The 23,947-nt window shown below is 44.1% G+C and overlaps 1 protein-coding gene across 2 annotated transcripts in view; it reads right to left on the bottom strand.

The window, feature by feature from the left end:
- The window catches only part of OSBP2 (oxysterol binding protein 2), a 156,968-nt gene that overhangs the window by 120,661 nt on the left and 12,360 nt on the right, over positions 1 to 23,947 (bottom strand). For both annotated transcript variants that reach the window (XM_059408843.1, XM_059408842.1), the window contains exon 2: positions 3,353 to 3,561. In XM_059408843.1, the coding sequence (XP_059264826.1) occupies positions 3,353 to 3,561 (209 nt within the window). The remainder of the gene's footprint in view (positions 1 to 3,352; positions 3,562 to 23,947) is intronic.

Below are 23,947 nucleotides of genomic sequence, written 5' to 3'. Positions count from 1 at the left end.
GTCTTTTTAAAATGTATACTTGAGTGCTCACTTCGGCAGCACATACACTAAAATGTATATTTGATAGCTATAAATTTCCCTCTGAGCACTGCTTTTGCTGTATCCCCTAAATTTTGGTATGTTGTGTTTTCATTTTCATTCATCTCTAAGTGTTTTCTAATTTCTCTTGTGATTTCATCTTTGAATCATAGGTTGTTCAAGAGAGTTTTGTTTAATTTCTACATATTTGTGAATTTTCTCATGTTTCTTCTGTAATTGATCTCTAGCTTCATTTCACTATAGTTTGAAAAGACACTTCTAGGATTTCAGTCTTCTTAAATCTATTGAGACTTGTTCTGTAGCCTGATATTTAGTGTATTGTGGAGAATTTTTTGCATCCACTTGAGAAGAACGTATGTCTTCTGCTTTTTGGGGTGAGTGTCCTGTGCATGTCTGTTAAGTCTAGTTGGTTTGTAGCATCCAAGAGTTGTAAGCAGTGCAAGTTATATGATTAAATTCCCATTTTTTAATATGTCATTCTGCCTGTGGTTTGGAGAACTGACTGGAGAGGAAGAGATTGTTGCCGACCTCCAGATGAGAAGGGATGGTGCCTGGACTGGGGTGGTGGCAGAAAAGCTAGAGAGTAGAAGATGTTTTCAAGCAAGTAGAGGCAGGAAGTAGGCTTCCTGCTAGATGAGAGATGGTCCACAGTGTAAAAGGAATAGATGGGTCCTGGGATGACCTGCAGGGGATCTACCTGGAGTGCCCTTGACCTAGCTTGGTCACTACCAGCCAGAGTCAAGGAGAACCACACCAGATTGCCTTCCCTCCTTCAGGATTACCTGAGACTGACTCCATGTGAAAGTCGCAAACCACAACTCTCCAACATCAGCCTGAGAATGGTGGGAGAAGGCTGTTGCCTTGCAGAGAATGCTACCACAAGACTTATTTTTTAGGAAATAATCAACCTTTCTATAAAAAGCACGGTACCTTCCTAAAAACTTCTCCTTCACATACATTAGTTCGTTTATGTTTCAAAATACCCAAAGGAGAGGAATCCTACCATTTCTCATCAACATATAGCAAGTGCTATTTTAAACTATACCTGAATATTTGTCCTTTGTCCTTAGCTGGGAGGCTAACCCCTGGGGAACAAAAGACATATACTGTGTTGCCAGCCCCTGACTATGCCAAGGGGTATGAAATGAAGGAAGGTGAGCCTGAGGTAACTCCCTCTGGGGGTCCCAACCTCTCCTAGAAGAAGTCCAGGCTTAGCAATTTTTAGCACTCCCAGCTGAGTTAACAAGCAGTCACCACAGTGGCTTTCCAAAGACTTCCGAACAGAAAGCATGAGTGTTACTTGGGGTCTCAGCATAGCCTTTGCCTAAGATGGCCCCCACATCCTCCTTCACTGGGAAATGGAGTGATACCCGGGGGACCCCCTGCCAAGCTCAGCATCACTGTTGACACACCAGAGTCACACAAATGCTGAGCCCAAGGAATAGTCACCAGGGGCCTGGGGGGTGGAGGGTGGAATCCATGCTCCAAATGTGTGAGACCAGAAGAGAAGATCAGACTCATGTTCAATGACCTTGCATGTGCACTGAGAAGCTAGTACTGGGAGAGACCCCACCACAACAAGCCTAGGGATGGGGCATGGTGACTGATATCACAGCCCCTCTCACCCTGCTTTATGCTAGAGCTCCTTCCCCACGACTCAGTGTCTCCCTAACCAGCCTGTGTGATAGAACAGAGGCTGTGACTCGTTCTCACCTGGAGCCCTGCCTCCCTAAAAGAAGCCCATACACATCTAAGGAAAGATGCACCATTTTGTGTTAACTTCAGAAGTATCACAGTTTCCCAATCTCTCCTCATCATGTGTGTAGACCTAGTTTTCACTCATCTGAAACATGTGCTATCACTCTCGGTGGACAAGGCTATGGAAAGCAGAAGTTCCCGCACCTGCTACAGGGATCTGAGAGCACAACCCCTATGGAAGGCAGCTTGACAATCTCTCAGAATTACAAAGACACACTCGTGTTGGCCCAGCAACCCCACCCCCTGGAACGGATACTTCATTTATACTTCTGCAAATGTGAAATGGAAATGCAAGGTTACTCACTCCAGCACAGTGTGTCATAACAAGATAAACAACTTAAGTGTTCAACAACAGGCTTTGGATTCAGTAAACTATGATACATCCGTGTAACCAAGGGCTAGACTATTGTAAAAACAAGGAGGAAGGGGCGCCTGGGTGGCTCAGTGGGTTAAGCCGCTGCCTTCGGCTCAGGTCATGATCTCAGGGTCCTGGGATCGAGTGCCGTGTCGGGCTCTCTGCTCAGCAGGGAGCCTGCTTCCTTCTCTCTCTCTCTGCCTGCCTCTCAGTGTACTTGTGATTTCTCTCTGTCAAATAAAAAAAAAAAAACTTTAAAAAAAAAAAAAAAAAAACAAGGAGGAAGCTTCTTATGTGCTGGTAGGGGAAAAAAATTCCAAGATCTATTGCTAAATGGAAAGAAAGCAAGGTGGAAGACTGCATTTAGTTTAAAATAAGAACCAATTTGGGGGCACTTGGGTGGCTCGGTTAAATGACTGCCTTCGGCTCAGCTCATGATCCTGGATCCCAGGATCGAGTCCCACATCGGGCTCCCTGCTCTCGTGCTCTCTCTCTCTCTCATTCTCTCTCTCTCTCAAATAAATAAAACCTTAAAAAAAATAAATTAAATAAGTACCAATTTTAATATATACGTAAAAGACACAAGGTAGCTCTGGTTGCCTCCTGGAGGGATCACAGGGTGGGAGGTCAAGGGCAGGCTTTATTGCATGGACTTTTGAAACTGTTAACTTATGAATCATATAAAGACATTGCATATGAAGAAAGTGACCATATGAAAGTAAACACTTAGATGTCTTGCTCCGGATATCTGAGCCGGCCTTCCACCCAAGCACAGGCAGCAGCTCTGGCTAAACGGTTTTTCAATCTCTGTAACAGGCCTGGGGAAAAGTCTGGCCCCAGACCCAGATGCACAATCCCACACTCCCACCCCTGCTCTGCCTCTGGCTCTCACGCACCACAGCATCTGAAGGGTCCGCTGAAGTCCAGGAACCTGACTTGTCCAAAGAAAGACATACACAGCCCTGCTCACCACAAATATTTCTGTCCCAAGAACCACCAGCCAACCTTGACCACCTGAGCCTCTCCTTGCTGAGAATACATGGAGCTAAAGGGGAAGGGTGAACGCATAGCTCCACCTTCCAGGGCTGGTTTGGACTGTCCTGGGTCTCCTGGTCACCACCACCCCCAAACGCTTTCGATGCCCACTTCTCTCCAGACCCACAGCCCTGCGTGTACACCCGCTCACCAAGTGCTCACTACCTGAGTGGCTGCTCATCATGCGGACAGCCTTGGCCTTGGCCAGCTCCAGGGCGGTGATCCACTGCTGCCGCTCCACCTCCGAGCTGGCCTTGAGGTGGTAGGTCCTTGCCCCACTGGTCAGCACGATACCGCAAGAGTCCTCCGTGTCAAAGTGCGCGGTGGACAGGTTGATGGTGCCACGGCAGGTGTGGGCCATTTCCCCCTGATTTCTGTAGGATGCAAGAGAAGGAATCGAGTGAGGCTCCCAAACTAAATAGTTCTAGACTGAAGAAAGCCTCAGGGCAAATCCTCAGAATCTCAGACCTTTGGCACTGGGGGAGACCATGGAATCGGAGCTGGATGGAACTGACTGGAAGAGGCTCCGCTGGGTGGAGATGGCAGAGAGAGGAAAGGACTGCATCAGGGCCAACTGCAGGGGACACCTGAGGTGCACTGAGCCCTTGCAGACACCGGGAAATGGAGAAGGGTGACCCTCTAGTGTCCTGTGAGGCAGTGTAGTCCTCTAACTCCACTCCAGCCTCCTCCCACCTGTAGTCTCAGAACCACAGAGTTGGAGCAGGGGACACTCTGCCACTGAAAATGAGATTAGGGACCTGGAACCTCAGGAAATGAACTTGGAGGCACCCCCTAGCAGGAGTGAGTTGGAAACAGGAGCGAGCTGGAAACAGCAATGGCTGGCCTAATGCAGTGTGACCTCATGACTGAGTGAGGGACTGAGCCTTTCTTGGTCATAAGATTGTGGAGCTAATGGTACCAAATTAAGGGGAAGCTGAGGTGACCAAAGTGTGGGACACTCCCAGCTGTGACCAGTGTCTGAAAACGGAGAGCAACCATCATGACTGGATATGCTTAATCCACCCCTTCACAACTCAAAGAAAATTCAGCACCCTCACGATGTCCCAAATCTCCTTCCACAGAGAGGGTTGGAAAAGGAGGAGCCATCGGTCAGCACGTAACACTGCCAGCAACAGGAGCTCATTCGGTAATTCTGTGGCCCTCTGATGCTCCTTCATTCCCCCTGGCTATTCCTCATCTGTCACTTTCTTGATTCTTTTACTAGTCCTATTTTCTTAAAGATTTACTTACTCATTTTTAGAGAGTGAAAGCATGCACACAGGTGAGTTGCAGGTGGGGCAGAGGGAGAGGGAGAAGAGAATCTCAAGGCTGCTTCCTGCTGAGCATGGAGCCCAACAAAGGAGCTGCCCGTGGGGCTTGATGCCAGGCTCCATCTCACAACTCTGAGATCATGACCTGAGCAAAATCAAGAGTCAGCTGCTTAACCCACTGAGGCACCCCTCTTCTACCAATTCTAAAGTCAAATGAAATGACACTCAGTAAGCATTTGGCTTTCATGTGAATAGCGGTCGCCTTTTACGATTCCCTCCTGCTTTGGTTACATTCCCTAGAGAAGATGACATAGATGGACACAGAGGTCCAGCTCAAAGGTGCTGACATCTTCCACTTGAAGGAGACCCCTTCTAATTTACAAAACTAGAAAACTGGGCATGCCTATTGGAAGCTTGCCCTTTTGGGTTCAAGAACTTTTAGGTTAGACCTATTCACGTATTATTTTTTTTTAAGATTTTATTTGTTTATTTTACAGAGAGAGACACAGTGAGAGAGGGGCACAAACAGGGGGAGGGGGAGAGGGAGAAGCAGGCTTCCCTCTGAGCTGGGAGCCCAATGTGGGGCTCCATCCCATGACCCTGGGATCATGACCTGAGCCAAAGGCATCCGCTTAACAACGGAGCCACCCAGGTGTCCCAGGACCTATTCACGTATTAAACAGTCTAGTAATTAACCAAAAATGCCACTGTGGCTCAGCTCAAAAAGGAGAGGGATGTGAATATTCCAGACAGAGGGAACCGAAGAGGCAAACACCATGAGACCAAGTGGAGTTTACAGCTTTCAGAGAACAAGAAAAAGTTCCGTGTGGCTGGAGCACTGAGAACAGCAGAGTGAATGAGAAAAAGATGACGCTGGTAAATTTTATAGAGACCAAATGTAAAGCCTTGCAGATTGTGTTAAGGATTTAGACTTTTATCTCAAAACTAAAACAGTGGGCCTCCTGGGCCTCACATCAAGAAAGAAGCAGGTGTGGTCGAGAGTCACAGAAATTCCTATAGAAAATGGGGGAAAAGTAGTACCTGGAGTGAGATATGATATGGAAGCCTGGCCACCGTGTGGTATGGGGGCTGGGCTGGAAGTTATCCGGTGGCTATTGTATTGGATTACAACCCACTGACCAAAATAAATACCCTGAGTCCATGCTGAGGTAAGTATATAGTTGAAGGGATAGATGAATGGGGAAGAAGGGACAGATCTTAATAAAAGCAGATGTGATCATAGAAATAGAAAATCACTGAATGCAATGTGGGATTCTGGATTGCATTATAAAATTTTCAAAAAAGACATTAGAGAAAAACTTGTGAAATATGAATAAAGTCAGAGGTTTAGTTGATAGTATCATATAATGTTAATTTTCCACTTTTGACAATTGTACTTTGCTGAGATAAGATGTTAATGTTAGGGGAAGCTAGGTGACTGGTATATGAGAACTCTTTGAACTTGCAACTCTTCTGTAAGACTGAGGTTTTTTTTTCCTTTCTTTTTCCTCTTGTTAGTAATAGACCACCAGTTTATTACAAAAGTACAAAACTCAGGAACAGACAGATGGAAGATACATAGGATAAGGTAGGGGAAAGGCTATGGGGTTTCCATGTTTTCTGAGCACATCACATCCCCAAATCTTCACATGTTAACAACCTGGAAACTCTGTGACTTCAAAATTAAAAATAAAAATTTTTAATGGTGCCATAGCACTCTTCCCAGGACCATAGCTAATATGAAATCTCGTATCTGAAACTTGAATTCACTCGCCCTGAGTCTCAGAGATGGAGATATTCCCAAGGTCACTGAAGGACAGAAGCCCTAAACCACCCCCATAATGTCTGGTTCTGGACTAGGCTCCTCACAGAGTGAGGAGAAGGCCCTCCAAAAATCACTAGAGAGGGATAGGGTGGCTGGGCGATGGACAATGGGGAGAGTATGTGCTATGGTGAGAGCCATGAATTGTGTAAGACTGATGATTCACAGAACTGGACCCCTGAAGCAAATAATACATTATATGTTAATAAAAAATAAAATAAAATAAAAATCACTAGAAAAAGAAGAGGAGAGTGGTAGGTAAGTCTCAGGGAAAGAGGGAGAATCTCCCAATCAGGACAAACTGAAAATCTAAATTCAAAACCCATGAAGAAAATCAATGCTAACAAAGAAAACAACAAAGTCAAATGCTAAGCAGATAAATCACTTCACACAAAAATGTATCTATCAGAAAGATATTTTTAAATGAATATATATAGGCTTAATATTCTCAAAGATAAATGTGTAACATCAATAAAGAGCAATAATTTGTGAAACAAAAACTGGAAAAACAAAACAACAGGTAGACATGAAAAAGTAACAGGAGATTTCAGCAAATGAAAATATAGCAGATAAAATTCACCAGTCACCCAGCATCCACATCAAAATTTAGCTGTAACTCTTTGTAACTAGAGTTAATTTTCATTAAAAGACAAGGAGATTAATTCTTCAGTTTTAGTTTTCTGCATTACTGTCTCTACACATGTGAATTTAGGAATTAAAGGCGCATTAAAACCATCAATGTCTAATACGTTTGCTTGTCTTGGAATTTAACTCTGTTCTTTTTTCTTTAAATGTTTTGTGGTCAATCCATTCTCCACCAGTAGCCTGCTTTTTGTCCTGTTACTCATTTTTTAAAATTTCACTTGGGGAAATTTTCAATTTCAATTTCAAAGTAGGTCCAAAAGGGTCTAAAATTCAGGGACATTTCCTAAAATTCATGCTATTTTCTGGGAGTAGTACACCTACCCATGTTGCCTGTAAAAGTTTTTGTTTCTCCCACTGTGAGTTCTGGCTGAGGCAATCCCTTCTATGAGAGTTGACCTTCTAGGGCCACCCAGCAGCCCAGATGGTAGAAAAGTTAAGCCCCACCCATGGCACACTGTCAACTTGGGTTTGCCTGCTACACTGGCAACTCCTGTCCTACCCACCCTGGGAGGGGAACTTTGAAGGTGTGCAAAAACCCCAAACTCTCTATTGTCATCGAGCCCTGGGCATCTTCAGTGCCTCAAGACAAACTAGGCCATGTCCTAGGTCCTGCCATTTATGTCAGAACCCATATCCAGAGCACATGATTATTTATCTTCTGCCAGTTTTTAAAAGAAACTCATTCTGTGGCATTACTTTACATTTGGTGGACACTTCAAGCATTTAGAACAAGTAGAGACAAACTATGGAACACCTGCAATAAAAACTTAAGAGAGGTTAACTACAACTAACATTCTAAGTAAGTCACACTGACTCTCAACCAAATAATATTTATCCAGTTCTTATGGCCAATATCCTCAGCAGAGATGAGAGTATGACAGCAGCTATCAGAACTTGGAAGTCTCTAATAGTTAATGTTAGCACTTTGGCTTGTGGCTAACCCAACCCACCTATATTGAGTACAAACCTTATGTACCAACTCAGAGTCCTAAACTACTTCTCTTATTGCTCTTGGTACTTCATTTGGCTTGAGTCACCACTCCATTTCTGGGCTTGGAAGGGATGCTGAGTGTCAGAGTATGGGATCTGGCTTCCTGACTGGCCATCAAGAGACTGGATTTTTGCAACCCACTAATGAGAAGATGTTAGCATCCCACAGGCTGAACAATGGCCAGTGGCAAGTGGGAAATAGATGGGAAGGTAAAGTCTCCTGATTTTTGCCCCTCAGGGGACCTTTCCAAAGTATATTTTATCCTTGCAAACCTTCTGGAGAAGTTGATGAGCCCAGAGAACATGAGTAGTCTCTGTGACTACAGTTTGCTATGAAGTAGGGGCCATACCATTAAAGTCTCACATCACATTACATCTTCCCCTGGTCTTTCTTCACCTTTTTGCCTCCACATCACCAAGGCTCATCTTGCTGAGTGTTCAACCTACCAGTAGGAGGGACTGACACTAAACCTCCATGGCATGACCCACTCTTTGGGAACCATAAGAAGCCACCAATCAGATTAGACCACTTTCACCTTGGAGGGGGTGCAGGGGGTTAAGATATTTTTCCTTAGTGGAATCAACATGTTTTCTAGTAATAGGGTTGCCTTTGGCAGCACTACAGTCCACAGTTATCGAATCCTCACGTGCTGGCCTGGATTCTCATATGACACAACCTCAGGCCAAGTCACCCATTTCAACCAAGGCAGTGAACCAATGACTACTGACTGGAGTTCACTGCCTTGGTTGAAATGTTGTTCCTCACAAGCCACCAGCCTGACAGAAGAATGGAATGGCTTATTGAAGGCTCAGCTGGGGCATCTACTGAGGAGATGTATTGTGTGTTTGAGTATCTATCCTCCAGGATGAAGTGTATGTCTTGAAATGACGACTGATATCTGGGGCCATATCCTGTATGATTACAGAAGGTGGGTCCGGGAGAGGCCTTGCTCACCATTGCACACGATGACCTCTGGCAGAGTTTGTGCTCCCCATCAGCTGGGCTCAGCTGGGTCAGAGGTTCTCCTTCCAGGGAAAGGGAAAACACAACACAATAAGGTTTCTATTCAACTGGAAGCTGACACTAGTCCCTGGCCACTTTCTGCTCCTCGGGGCAGTGACCAACAGACCAAAAAGGGAGTGACAGTACTGCTGGGGTTACTGATGCTAATTGCCGTGGAGAGTGAGGTTAGTGGCACATATGGGGATGGGAGGGGAATGTCTGGAATCAAGTTGGGAGGATTCCCTGGAGACTCTCTCAGTATTTCCATGTCTGCTAATGATTATGAACAGGCAAAGCAACAAGGAACTCAGAGCCCTCAGGACAAACGTCACAGACCAGCCAAAGTGCTAGCAGAGAGTGAAGAGTTTCTAGAACAGGTGGTGGAGGAGGAAGATCACGAATATTAGTTATAGTGTCAGGACAGACTCAGCAGCAGTAAATGGGCTTGTCTCGCAGCCTTCTTGCTTCTTTCTTCCAGGGAATCCCAGCTGGCCACCCGGAAGGGGACGCTGTCACTGCCTGGACTTGCACCTCCCCTCCCATGGAAGGGGTAAGGATGTCTTCGTTCTCTCAGGAGAATGGAGGTCCCCACATCGTAGGAGGAGAGCTGACACCATGGGAGGGCACGAGTGGACCTGAGTAGCGCAAGGTGTGGAGCATATTGGACACAAACCTTGTGCACCTTCTCAGATTCCCTCGACCACCTCCTTCTCTGTCTCTCTCTCAGTCGGTACCTCATCTTTGCCCAATTGTCCCTTCACTTCTGGTCTTTCGTGAAATGCCACAGTGGGAAATGAGAGGTGAAAACAGAGGGGGCAGATAAAGTCCCCCTCCACTTTTCCTTCTGCAGACTTCGCAGGGCTATGTTTTCTCCTTACCTATCTTCCGGAGAAGCCCATGTGCCAGACCTGCTGTGTCTCCCTGCAGCTCACTATGGTGTGACATCCATCCTCCCACTTCCTGGTTCTGCCTCTCTGCCCTGGGATTGCATCTTGCACACAAAGAGCCCTCTCTTAGGGCTCTTGGGTGGCTCAGTTGGTTAAGCATCTACCTTCAGCTTTAATAGTGATCCTGGGGTCCTGGGATTGAGCCCTGCATTGGGCTGGTTTCCTGCTGGGATCCTGCTTCTCCCTCTGCCCCTTCCCCCACTCATGTGCAGGCTCAGGTGTGTTCTCCCCCTTCTCTCTCTCTCTAAGGTAAAAAATCAACCTTTTTTTTTTTTTAAGTGTCAGCTTTTTTTTTTTTTTTTTAAGATTTTATTTATTCATTTGGCAGAAAGAGAGAGATCACAAGTACACAGAGAGGCAGGCAGAGAGGCAGGCGGGGGTTGGGGGGAGCAGGCTCCCCACTGAGCAGAGAGCCCGATGCAGGGCTCCATCCCAGGACCCTGAGATCATGACCTGAGCCGAAGGCAGAGGCTTAACCCACTGAGCCACCCAGGCACACCAAGTGTCAGCTTTTTAATCCTTGCCTTGGGCTATGTTTTCTAGAGGACCTTCATAAAGAAAAAAAAAAGTCCACAGGCAAAAAAAAATTGACAAGCCACATATTTGAATGCAAACCCATTGAAAGACAAAAGATACTGATCTGGAGCAAAGCACTTAGCCTTGTGTGTGACTTTCATTCAATGCTAGCTCAAGCTGAATCTGATTCACTGGCAAATTCCGCTCCAATCTTCCAAATCCAAATTCAGCAAGTACTTCCTATCGGTCACTATATATAGGAATTGTGCTAGAAACTGGAGAGGGGGTAAATATAAAGATAAATAAAACACATTTTCTGGCCTCAAAGAACATTCTGTCTTGTGAGAAAGGCCTGTAAATGGCAAGCTACTATTTAATAGGCAGAGGAAAATAAATTCAAAATGGAGTATTCACTTTATGAAAATTCATTGAGTTGCAGCCTTATAATTTACCTACTTTTCTGCATATATGTTACACACATGCAGTATATTGTGTGTATATTGTCAATAAAAAGTCTGCTTTAAAAACAACTCAAGGGGTGCCTGGTGGCTCAGTCGTTAAGGGTCTACTTTCAGCTCAGGTCATGATTCCAGAGTCCTGGGATCGAGCCCCACATCGGCCTCCCTGTTCATCAGGAAGCCTGCTTCTCCCTCTCCCACTCCCCCTGCTTGTGTTCCTTCTCTCCCTGTGTCTCTGTCGAATAAATAAATAAAATCTTAAAAAAAAAAAAAAACCTCGAAATGGAAGAATAGGTTGCCAGTGGTGGGAGCTCAGGAGACAGAATGACCCTCTCTGTCCTAGAGGGATCAAGGAGGTACACTGGAGCAGAATTTCAAACAGTGAGGGGACTCTGCCCAGACAAAGGCTAGAAGGAGAACTAAACCAACCCAGAGCAGTGGTGTGGGAGGGTGTGGCTCTGGAAAAGCCCAGAGGAGAAGGTCCATACATGGCATGGCTTGATGATGGGTGTTAAAAGTTAAACTGTGTCCCCCAGAAAGATATGCTGAAGTCCTCATTCCCATTACCAGCAAATGTGACCTTATTTGGAAATATGGTCTTTAAAGATATAATCAAGTTAAGATGAGGTCCTTAGGGCGGGCCCTAATCCAGTACTGGACTGGTGTCCTTCTAAGGGGAGGAAGAAAGACACAGGGACACAGGGCAGTAGGGAGGGACGTGATGCATCTACAAATCAAGGAACACCAAGGGTCCCTGGCAAACATCAGAAGTGAGCCAAGCCTGGAACCACACCTCCCCTAGAAGATTCAGAGAGAGCATGGCCCTGTTAAGCCCTTCTTTTTGGACTTCCAGCCTCCAGAACTGTGAGAATATTAATTTCTACTGTTTGAAGCCACCCAGCTGGTGGGGTTTTCTTACAGAATTCCTAGGACACTAACATGATGTTTGAATAGATGAGCGCAGGAATGGCCTTTTAGAAGTTTCCATGCAGCTCAGCTGGTTTCTTTCTATGCATCAACCTTGGGGCTGGATTTCAGCCTTCCACATAGGCTCCACCTAGAACATGCAGGAGCCCATATGGCTCCTCTTGTTTCTAGAGCAGCCCTGCCCCAGAACTACCCATCACAGCTCAGAGCTCTCTCTTTGTCCTATTCCACCGGGGCTGGAGCACCCAGCATGGTCTTCAGCAAAGATTCCAGGATTCAGGTTCCACCAAGGACATGCATTAACACAAGACTTAAATGTGGAAGCAGGTTAGGAGGGAAATGAGCAGAAGAAAAGTGATCCCCTGACGTGGCAGGAGCTGTGACAGAAGGAGCGGGTTTTCATCGCCATCAGCTTCCTGATTCCGTGGCTCCCTACAGCAGCATCAGCCGCCTCCCAGGTGAGCTAGTGAGAGTCTGGGACCCGCGATGCTCATGACCTTCAGCTCACAGCTGTTCTGCTAGCCCTCCCAGGGACTAGGAAGCTACTAGGGGCGTTTCTGGTATGCGCAGCTGAGTCCTGGCCAAGGCACCTTCCCAGAGCCTACATCATCTCAGAATGAATACCCGTGACTGCAAAACAAGCTTTGACGTGTGCTCTTTGGGATCTGTGGCTACCGAGGTGTGCACAGGCCAATCCCATGCGCTTGCAGAGGGCTCTTTTTTGGTTTTGTTCTGTTTTGTTTTGCAAAGTTTTTAAAATCTGGATCTAGAGATGCAAAATGTATAGCCAACAACCCAGTTAGAAGTAGGCAAAAGATGTGAGCAGATACTTCAAAAAAAGAGGGTCTCCAAATAGTTAAAGAACGTATGAAAACGTGCTCAACCTCACTGAAGTCGTCAGTAAGCATACATGTGATTCAGTAGTAAACCAGTGATCAGTAAACATACGATCCCGCCCTTCCACTCCTCTAGGCTTCCCTGTTAGGGATGTATGTATATGTGAGGTTTATCAAAAGAGACGTACTGGAATGTCTGCAGTACTCTTCCTAAAAGCCCCCCAAACTGCACCACCAGGCATGTCCATCCATGCCAAAATGGATAAACAATGGTGATTTGGTTTATCTGTGCAGTGGCTCATCCAAACGGTGGAGTATTACACAGCCCTGAGAATAAATGCGTGACAACTACACAAACAGCCTGGAAACACCTCTCACATACAATACTGAGCAGAAGAAGCTGGACACAAAGAAAACATATTGTGTGAGTCTACTTAGACAAAGTACAGTAACAGGCAAAACTAAGCGCTGGGGCAAGGAGTCAAGGCAGCAGCTCCACTTGCGGAGCGAAGACTGGAGGAGACACAGGGGGGAGGCTTCTGGAGGGGGAGGTGGGGCACTGGTCCTATTTTATTTCTTTAGCAGGAGCAACGGCTTGTCACTGTGTTCATTTGGGGAACATTCTCTGAGCTTACACTTAGTTGCCACTTGTCTGTGTGTATCAAACTTCATTAAAACTACCTCTTTTTTTTGCTTAAGATATGCAGAGCTGGGGTTCTGTTGTTCTTGACTAAGAACCTGTTAGCACAGGTGGATGGCGGCCACAGAAGGGACGTCAGAGGGCAGACAGGACAGTGAAGAAGGTCGTACAAGAGACACAGGCAGGAGAAACAGTACATTTCGGATCTTCTACCTCTCAGGCCACAGGGATGCAGTTAGGACCCTTCCAGGTCTAAGTAACAAAGTTCAGCTGATTCATTTGGCTGAGGGCTGCCTTAGGAGTGTCCCACATGGATGAGCCACTTGAGATGTGGTGGGAAAGGCAGGAATGTTACCTCCCTGTTCCAGATGCAGAGGCCAAGAGGCTTGGCTCTGTAGGCAGCTCACAGCAGGTCCCAAAGGGGACCAGGCCACTAGAACCAGGCCCACCCACCCACCTGCAGCCCTGCCTCCTACCCCCAGGGTTGCATGGGCCAAAGATGGTTAAATAGTGCCATCCAAAAAATGCTCCATACAGCGGCTGTCAGAAATGGCCAAACAGAAACATCTCCTGGGCAGATGAGACTGTCACCGTGAGACCTGACACCATTTCGCTTTGCTTCTGGCCTCTTTTCCATTTAAAGCTTCCCTTGAGAAATGTTAAATAAATGCTGCTACACATTCTATGGGAAGGACATTTCTAATGTGATTTTTTAAATAAAAGCGGAGACTTGGGAGCCATTCTCCAGTTACTTAAATTCACGTCACTCCGAGTTTATGCAAATGGAGGATGACACACAGTAATTGACAAAGGCCATACAACTTACACCCAGACAGTGCTTCACTCTCCATGGGAGACTGTCACAAACATGATTCCTTTAGTCCTCCCAAGGACCAAGTGGGCAAAGCAGACATTGATTTGTTCACAAATATTCAATATATTGCAAACGGCAGACACCTGCAGGAGGGAATCAGCCTCATTTTGCAGCCAAGAAAGTGGAGGAGGCCAGGAAAAGGTAAATCATGCACCGCTGTCCATAAGACTGGTAAACAATAAAGCCAGGCTGGAGCTGGGTTTCTCTGCCACCAGCACAGGGCTCTTTCCCTAGGGAATCCTGGTGTCTCCCTCCAGAAAATACTTCATCTGGTCATTGCTTCTATTTGGCGCTTGTAAGTGAGAACGAAAGTTCTGTGAGACACAGAACTGGCCTCTTTCTCTCTCTCTCTTTTGCTAAAACTCCATTCTGAATCTGTCAATATGCTGCATGAAACCCCTTCGACCACTCTTCATTTTCTGCAGGAAAAAGTCCTTGCTCCTGGATAAGACTTTCCAGCTCTTCCTGAATAGAAATTTCCTATTTCTCCTGCCTGTGTCTCTTGTACGACTTTCTTCATTATCCTCTCTGCGCTCTGATATTCCTTCTGTGACTGCTGTCCACCTGTGCTGGCAGGTTATTAGTCAAGAACAACAGAAACCCAGCTCCTGATACTTTAACCAAAAAAGGAGGAATTTACTGGAAAAATATTCAGGAGCTCATAGGATTCGTGGAAAGGCAGGAAGACAGAGCTCACAGAGCGGGGAGAGAACAGGAAGGCTGGGCGGCCAGATCCATCGCCCAAAGTCGTGTTCTGGAGAGGACATTGCTGCCTGGGCACAGGGTGGTGATGCTCCTTGGCTCTGCTAGTCATTGCTGCCTCCACTGCCATGAAAGAATCCCCCAATCCCTGCTCTTTTAAATGTCAAGTTTGAATGAATTTTATACATAAGATGGTACAACATTTTTCAAGGGCTGAAAGGAAAGAATAGTCAACCCAGAATCCAGTGCAAATATCCCCTAGGAATGATAGAAACATTAAGGACATTCTGAAATGAAGGAAAACAAAGAGAATTTGTCACCAGAAGACCTACTCTAAAAGAATGGCGAAAGAAAGGTTCTCTAAAAAGAAAGGAAATGATAAAAAGAAAGAATCTTAGAACATCAGGAAGGAGAAAGAACATGATAAATGAAAATATGGGTTAAGACAATGGATGTTTCTTCACTTGGGTTTTCTGAATTATGTTTGATGGTTGAAGTGAAAATTTAGATACGGTTCTACATGTATACAGAGGGAAACTTAAGACTATATCATACTAGGGCGCCTGGGTGGCTCAGTGGGTTAAGCCGCTGCCTTTGGCTCAGGTCATGATCTCAGGGTCCTGGGATCGAGTCCTGCATCGGGCTCTCTGCTCAGCAGGGAGCCTGCTTCCTCCTCTCTCTCTCTCTGCCTGCCTCTCTGCCTACTTGTGATCTCTCTCTGTCAAATAAATAAATAAATAATCTTTTTTAAAAAAAAAAAAGACTATATCATACTATAAATGGGGGCAGGTAGAGGAACTTCCAGGGAAGTAAAGGTTCTATACTTCATTGAAACTGGTTAAATGACACCAGCAGATATGATAAGTCGTGTATACATAATGTAATATATGGAGAGATCACTAAAAAAGTTAACCAAAGAGATACACTCAAAAACACTGTATAATTAAATACAGTTCCCATATGACCCAGCAATTCCACTCCCAGATATATAGCCAAGAGAAATGAAAATATATGTCCACACAAAAACTTGTATACAAACTTTTACAACAGCATTACACATAACAGGTAGAAATAGCCCAGATATCCATCAGTAGATGAATGAATAATTACAACAAAAATTGGTGTATTATATAGTGGAATCATATTCATACAATGGAATATTATTTAGCCATAAAAAGGAACAAAGTACTGGTCTATGCTACAACTTGGATGAACCTTGAACACTATGCTAAGTGAAAGAAGCCAGTCACAAAATTCCACACATTATATGATTTCATCCATGTGAAAGTCCATGATAGGGAAATATATAGAGGCAGAAGGTATATGAGTGGTCACTTAGGGCTGGGGGAAGATTTGGGGGTAAGGATGGCAGAGTAGTGATAGCTAAAGGGTATGGGATTTCTTTTGGAGGTCATGCAAATATTCTAAAATTGACTGTGATGGTTACACATACCCACGAATACATTAAAAAAAGCTGTATTAAGTGGATGACTTCCATAGTATATGAATCATATCACAAAATTTAGAAGAAGAATAACAACTGTAATACACTGAAAGGCATCAAGTCAAGAAGTGCATAATGATACCAAAAATTAAGTCATTACTAACCCTGGAGAGATGCTAGAAGTTCAACTCATTTGTCTGGTAACTGGTGAATAAAAGAAAGCATGGAATATTTTTCCTACCATTTCCATATTAGGAAAACTATTGGGTAAGCAAATGGTTAGATGAGGAGAAGTTTCTCTTTATAGAATTATTTCTACTAACAACTACAAAAGGAATGATAGAATATCATCATTTTGCAACCTGTACTGAACCAATGGGTCTAGGAAATTGTCTACAATGGCTGCTGGTGTGTGTATGTGTGTGTGAGAGAGAGAGAGAGAACCAGACAACATGTGTGCCCTTTCAATATACCTGTGAATCATTCTGCCAGTATAATTGACTCTTACTCTGAATCCCTAGCCATCAGTTTACAGGAAATTAAAGAGACAGAAGAGTTATCATAAGCAACATTAGGGAGACGCAATCAGCAAAATCCTGCCTGGGGCAAACTAGAGAACAAATGACCTAGTTTCCTTTTTTTTTTTTAAGATTTTATTTATTTATTTGTCAGAGAGAGAGAGCACAAGCAGGGGGTGTGGCAGGCAGAGGGAGAAGCAGGCTCCCTGCTGAGCAAGGAGCCCAATGCAGAACTCAATCCCAGGACCCTGGGATCATGACTGAGCCAAAGGAAGATGCTTAACCCACTGAGCCACCCAGGTGCCCCTGACCTAGCTTCTTCAGTCAATTAATTACAAAGGGAAAAAAAGAGAGAAGGAGAACCTATAAATCAAAAGAGACTGTGGGGCTCCTTCCCCTTTCCCAGGCTATTCTCAGCCATGGGGATTCAGACAGCACAACCAGCAACATCAGGAGAGCTGAGCCCTGAGGCAGAGAGGTTTGGCTGGTATCACCGGCAAGATTAGCAACACTAAGGTCAAGAAAATTCACTGAGTTGGGACGCATGGGTCCTGGGATCAAGTCCCACAAAGGACTCGTTGCTCAGTTGGGAGCCTACTTCTCCCTCTGCCTGTCAATTCCCTGCTGTGCACTCGCTCTTACTCTCTTCCTCTCTCTCTTTTCCACAGATAAATAAATACAATCATTAAAGAAAATTCAGCAAGTATGACTGGGTGTGGAGGAACAGACAGGATTTGGTCAGCATGGCTAAGAGAGTAGTTTCATACAGGAAATTGAGCAAATATGTAAATTTATTGAGGATAGGGGGAGACAGAGCTCTTATTGTCAGAGTCTGAAGTTGGAAATATGGAAGGGGAAGGTAAGAAGGAACTGTCTCTATCCACAGAGAGAGCCCAGAAGCAATGATGTCCCAATGGCAATGAGCACACCCAGCATCCAGAATTTGGCTTCTAAATTTTCTAATAAAAGGGACTGGGGTTAATCTGAGAAGTGCGCATTTGACTACAAGATAAACCAGGAACATGATGTTGTTTATAAAGTAAGGAAATGTTCAGAGTGATGGGTAACATCAAAGGGACACAGGAGGCAGTTTAAAAAGATTCCTCCTGGGGCACCTTTGTGGCTCAGTTGGTTAAGTGGCTGCCTTCAGCTCAGGTCATGATCCCAGGGTTCTGGGATCAAGCCCTGCATTGGGCTCCGTGCTCAGCGGAGAGCCTGCTTCTCCCTCTCCTTCTGCCTGCTGCTCTGCCTCCTTGTGCTCTCTCTCTCTCTCTCCATCAAATTAATTAATTAATTAATTAAATCTAAAAAAAAAAAAAAAAAAGATTCCTCCTACCCAAAGCTGGGAAAATTTGAGTATCAATATAAATGAGAGTTACTTATAATAACCCACTAGATGAGACAAAAATCCATGATGTCATACTGATATGAATAGATGAACAGATAAGTAAATAAAAAGCTGCTCCTTATAGTACAATGCATTCTAATAAATGTGCATTGTACGTTTATAGTGTTATAAGAAAAGAATAGTGTTATAAGAAAATAGTGTTATAAGAAAAATAGTGTTATAAGAAAAAATACTGTTACAAGAAAAACCACCAACTGGCAGACATCAAAATAATAACTTATTTGATTCAGCCAAGAAAAACAAATGTACTAAAAACCAGTGGGATTTGTTCAAGAACTGTGTTTTGCCTAGCCTCAAAGTGTCTCCACATAAAACTACATTCTAATTTAATTCTAATTAATTATGCATTAATTCATGATTATATTAATTATATTCTAGTTGTATCCTAATTAATTATTCTAGGTAACTAAAGTATAATTAGATTCTAATCAATTACTGATTCTGATTAATTGCTTACAATTCCAATAAATTGTTGATTCTGACTAATTAATTACTTATTAATTAGTTGGTTCTGATAAATTACTTATTAATTGATAATTATAAGTTAACTTTATAGTGGAGAAATCCGGCAAACACCATCTTAATGAAATGATGAAAGTTACATCACTAGTAGCAGGACAAATCAATGTCACGTGCCTCCTGATATGATGCACTATGAAGGACACAGCAGTGCAACATGTGCCACAAGCACAGGTCCTGAATCTAGACATAAGGGAACACTAGGTAATCCCAAACTGAGGCACATTCAACAAAGTAACTGGTACGTATTTATCAAAAATGTCCAGGTCATGAAAAACAAGAAGAAATGGAAGGACTGCTCCAGACTGAAACTCAAGTGACAAGATAACCAAATGTAATCAGTGACCCTGGATTGGCTCTTGTACCTCTAAAGGACATCACTGAGACAACTGGCAAAGTCTGGATGGGATCTATGGATTAGATGACAGCATCGTATCAATGTTTACACTGTGGATATAGGAGAATGCCCTTGTTTTAAGGAACACACACTGAAGTATTAAGTGGTAATAGGCATCATGTCTGAAACTTTCAAAATCTTAAGAAATAGTATGGATAAATATAACATAGAGAATGATAAAGTAAATAGAGCATAGTAACAATTGGCTGATATGCGAGATGGGTACATAGGAGCTATCTGCACTATTCTTGAAATTTTCCTCTAAGTTTGAAATTATTTCAATATAAAACGTTTATCTAAAAAATCTGGGGAGGGGACTCCTGGGTGGCTCAGTGGGTTAAGCGTCTGCCTTTAGCTTAGGTCATGATCCCAGGGTCCTGGGATTGAGTACTGCACTGGGGTCCTTGCTCAGTGGGAAGCCTGCTTCTCCCTCTACTTGTGCTCTCTCTTTCTCCTCTCTCTCACTCTCTCTCTCTGAGACAAATGATTAAAATCTTTTTTGTAATTATTTTTTATTTTTTATAAACATATAATGTATTTTTATCCCCAGGGGTACAGGTCTGTGAATCGCCAGGTTTACACACTTCACAGCACTCACCCTAGTGCATACCCTCCCCAATGTCCATAACCCCACCCCCCTTCTCCTAACCCCACTCCCCCCAGCAACCCTCAGTTTGTTTTGTGAGATTAAGAGTCACTTATGGTTTGTCTCCCTCCCAATCCCACCTTGTTTCATTCATTCTTCTCCTACCCCCTTAACCGCCCATGTCGCATCTCCACTTCCTCATATCAGGGAGATCATATGATAGTTGTCTTTCTCCGATTTACTTAACAAATGAATAAAATCTTTTAAAAACCTGGGGAGGGGCGCCTGGGTGGCTCAGTGGGTTGGGCCTCTGCCTTCAGCTCAGGTCATGATCTCAGGGTCCTAGGATCCAACCCCCGCTTTGGGTTCTCTGCTCAATGGGGAGCCTGCTTCCCCCCTTCTCTCTGCCTGCCTCTGCCTACTTGTGATCTCTCTCTCAAATAAATAAGTAAACAAAATATTATTTAAAAAAAAAAAACCTGGGGAGAAATATCAATGATTGCAATAAATGTACCTTATTTGGATCCTGATTTCTAGAAACTGTAAAAGCAATTTTAAATCAATGGGGAAATTTTAATATTGACTGGACATTTGATAATATTAAAGAATCAGTGTTAAACTTTTAGGCATGTTAATGCCATTTTGATCCTTTTTTAAAAAAACCTTCATCTCTACATACTGAAATATTTATAAACATTAATTATTATTACAATTATTTTTAAACTTAATTATTAAAATTAGGTTAAAGATGTCTGGGGCTTGCTTCAAATTAAGCGAGGGTGAGGAGACCATAGACTGACCCAAAGGTAAAACTTGTACACACTGAGTGAGGGAAACATGGGGTTCATTATATCAATATCTCTATTTTCATATGTTTAAATTTTCCCATAATAAAAAAATAAAATCCATTTGAAATCCATTGCATTTTAAGTTCTCTCCTGTGTGTAACGATGACCAACAGCAGTGCTGAACTGATTTTTTTTTAAGATTTTATTTATTATCCATTTGAGACAGAGAGAGAGAGAGCACACAAGCCAGGGGGAGGGGCAGAGGGAGAGGGAGAAGAAGCAGGCTCCCCACTGAGCAGGGAACCCAACATGGGACTCGATCCCAGGACTCTGAGGATCATGACCTGAGCCAAAAGTAGACTCTCAGCTGACTAAGCCACTCAGGCACCCCATGAATTACGTTGCCTTTTTATTTTTTTTTTTAAGATTTTATTTATTTATTTTAAAGTAAATGCTACACCCAACGTGGAGCTTGAACTCTCGACCCTCAGGTCAGGAGTCACATGCTCTACCTACTAAGCCTGCCAGGCGCCCCTGTGCTGAACTGCTTTGATGTTGAAGGGAACCTCTTGAATCTCACTGAGCGAGGCACAGGAATGAGGCTGTGCACTGAGTGTCTCAGGAGGAGATAAAAGATGACAGGTCCACAGGGCACAGGACTGGATCTATTTCAAGACCGAGTCATGGGCACAGACCAATTCAAGGTAGTTGAACAGATTTGTTGTTTTTTTTTTTTTTTAAGTCATCACACAGTCTCTGCAGCTGCAGCCACAATCTACAGAATGTTCCTAGCAACCTAGGTTCTTCCTTTTACAAGTGACCTGTTAGCTTAAAATTTCAGCAGCACTAAAACAAACCCCCCAAAAATATTACACTAAGCAAAGGAAGTTCTAAAAAAGAAAACCAGTTAGCAAGCCAAGCAAAAGACTGAAACACTACAAATTAGAAGTCAATTAAGGAAACACTTGGATGGAATTTTAACACACCGAAGCCAATTACAAATTTAAATGCACAGATTACAATGCAAGCTCACAGATCTGATGGGAAGACAAGTCATTTGTTCAGGAATTCTACTTCCTTTTGTGGCCTCTGGTCATATGCACATTGATATTAATATTAGATGCAATATTCTTTGCTAGAAGTGACTCCCACCAAGTTTCAAATGAAAGAGGAATGGCAGTTGAACTCCCACCAAAACATGACAGCAGCGTGCAAAGCTGAAGGCCTCACACCACAGGCGGTCACAGACTTCCCCAGCAGAGACTGTGTTGAAAACCACTGTTGCCCCTGCTTGTCACATTTGATGTTTTGTTCAGTCAATGTGACAGGCCAGGCACTAGGTTCAAACCAGTGAAGACAACAGATGAGATCCAGGCTTCTGCCATGGGGTGGTAGCTCTCCTGGACCCCCACAGAATCCAACAAGAGTATAAGACCTTCTGTCTCTCTTCCACCATTTGGACTGAACAAGGGAAGTGTCCTGTCAGCATGGAGGGGGTCTCCCTATGAAAAGGTTCCTGAACTCCAGAAGGATAGACCACAGCTTGGCTATACCCAAAAGAGGCCTCAAACAGGTCTTCCTTACCCTCTGTCAAATCCAGCCCTGCTTTCCTTAACTGTACATGTTAAGCAGGAGTGAGAGGTTAAACGGAAGCTTTTCACTAATTAAACACTTAGACTAGCAAATCCTTACATTCAAAACATCCCTCTCAGTTATGAAAGGGTTTACCAGGTACTCCTCATGGTTTGTTTCAATAGCCAAGTAGGGCTGTTTACAGATGACAAAATTGGGGGCCACAGAGGTTTGGAGACTTTCTCCCATATTGACAGGGCTGATTATACAACTAACAAGATAATGTGGAAATGACAGTCAAAAATTTGAAAAGGTGAAAAAAAAAAGGGCAAAACAAAACAAACAAACAAAAACAACCAACTAACCATTGTGGTTTCTGCTTGCTCTGCCTTGGACCACCCTATCTGCCATGTTGTGAGGACTTTCAAGCAGCCCTTTGGAGAGGCCCATGGAGAGAGGCACTGAGGCCAGCACAACCTTGCCAGGCACATAAGCGAGCCATGTTCAGAGTGGAGCCTCTAGCCCTTGTCCAGCCTTCAGGGAACCGCAGCCCTCATGAGAAATCCCAAGGCAGAATCACTCCCAACTAACCATGCATTCATGCGTTCTGGCCCCACCAAAACCATCAGATAATATTTATTATTGTTTTAAGCCACTACATTTTAGGATGATTTGTTATGCAAGAAGAGAAAATACATAGGGACGCCAAGCCAGCCTCTCTGAGGATGGAGAGTATGGCTGTGAGGAAGGGATAAGTCCAACAGTGTGGGACAGAGAAACACCACAATGAAGACAGAGATTGCCTGGAAACCCATCTCAGCTCAAAAGAGGAAGAACTTTCTAACAGAGTTATCTAAGGAATACCAGCTTGTCTTGGAAGATAAAGGTCTGCTCTCTGTCACCAGAGAGGTTTGCTCAAAGGCTAATGCTAATAGGACAAAGATGCCATAAGGAGAAGTCAATGAACTTCAAGTCAATGGTTGGACCAGATGACTTTTAAGTTCCTTTCCTACCAGAGAATCTTCCATACCATGTAACTTACCCAGGGACCTGGAAAATCGTCCTCCCCAGCTTCCCAGGCTCCAATGACCTGCTTGGGCAGTATGTGTCTGGCTAACAGTTACTGAAAATTGATTTATTCCAGGAGGAAACACATGAAACAACACATGAGCTACTGGTCCTACCCTCAAACCAGCTGCACACGTACACGGACATACTGACACCAAGTACAAACTAGGGCTGACAGGGGAAAGGAGGCAAGAGGCCTGCAGCCCAAAGCCATTAATGTCTAGAAGTCCACAAAGACAGTGAGTGCTGTGAGACACCCAGGTAAATGCAAGTGAGAGAGAACACACCCTGGGAATCTGCTAGGGGGTTAAGAGTACCCTCATCTCCAGAAGGCAATGACTCAGTAAACTGGCAAGCAAAATAAATGAAAACTTAGGACAACTGCAAGACTCGGAAGAAGGAAATCAATTCTATGCCTGCAACTGGAAAAATAATTTCATTTTCTCAAAATGGAAAATCCAAGGAAGGTGTCTTTCTTGTCACAGCATGTAAACAACACAGCACTGTAAACAATGCAGCTGCTTAGTCCACTTGCAAGTCTCCCCAAACCAGGAATAAGAACACACCACTCGCCCATCTGTGGTTCCTCAAAAGCATCACCCAGTCAGCCACCAGCCTCCCTGCTGCCTGGACTCTGATCTCCAAGCCAACAGACATTTCTGTGTCATGTCCACTGCCAGGCAGAGATCATCTTTAATAGCTCATCTCACTCCCAACTTCTTCCAATTGCTCCCTCGTCAAATTCTCAAGGAAGTTAGGGCTAAAAGGAATCCCACAGATCACCCAGTCCAGAGTGTGATAACTGGAAGGAAGGGTAGAGGCTGGGATA

Source organism: Mustela nigripes, chromosome 8 (genome assembly GCF_022355385.1).
Source record: "Mustela nigripes isolate SB6536 chromosome 8, MUSNIG.SB6536, whole genome shotgun sequence".
NCBI lineage: Eukaryota > Metazoa > Chordata > Mammalia > Carnivora > Mustelidae > Mustela > Mustela nigripes.
Note: the sequence above shows the minus strand (reverse complement) of the source record. Positions and strands in the feature narration are given on the sequence as shown.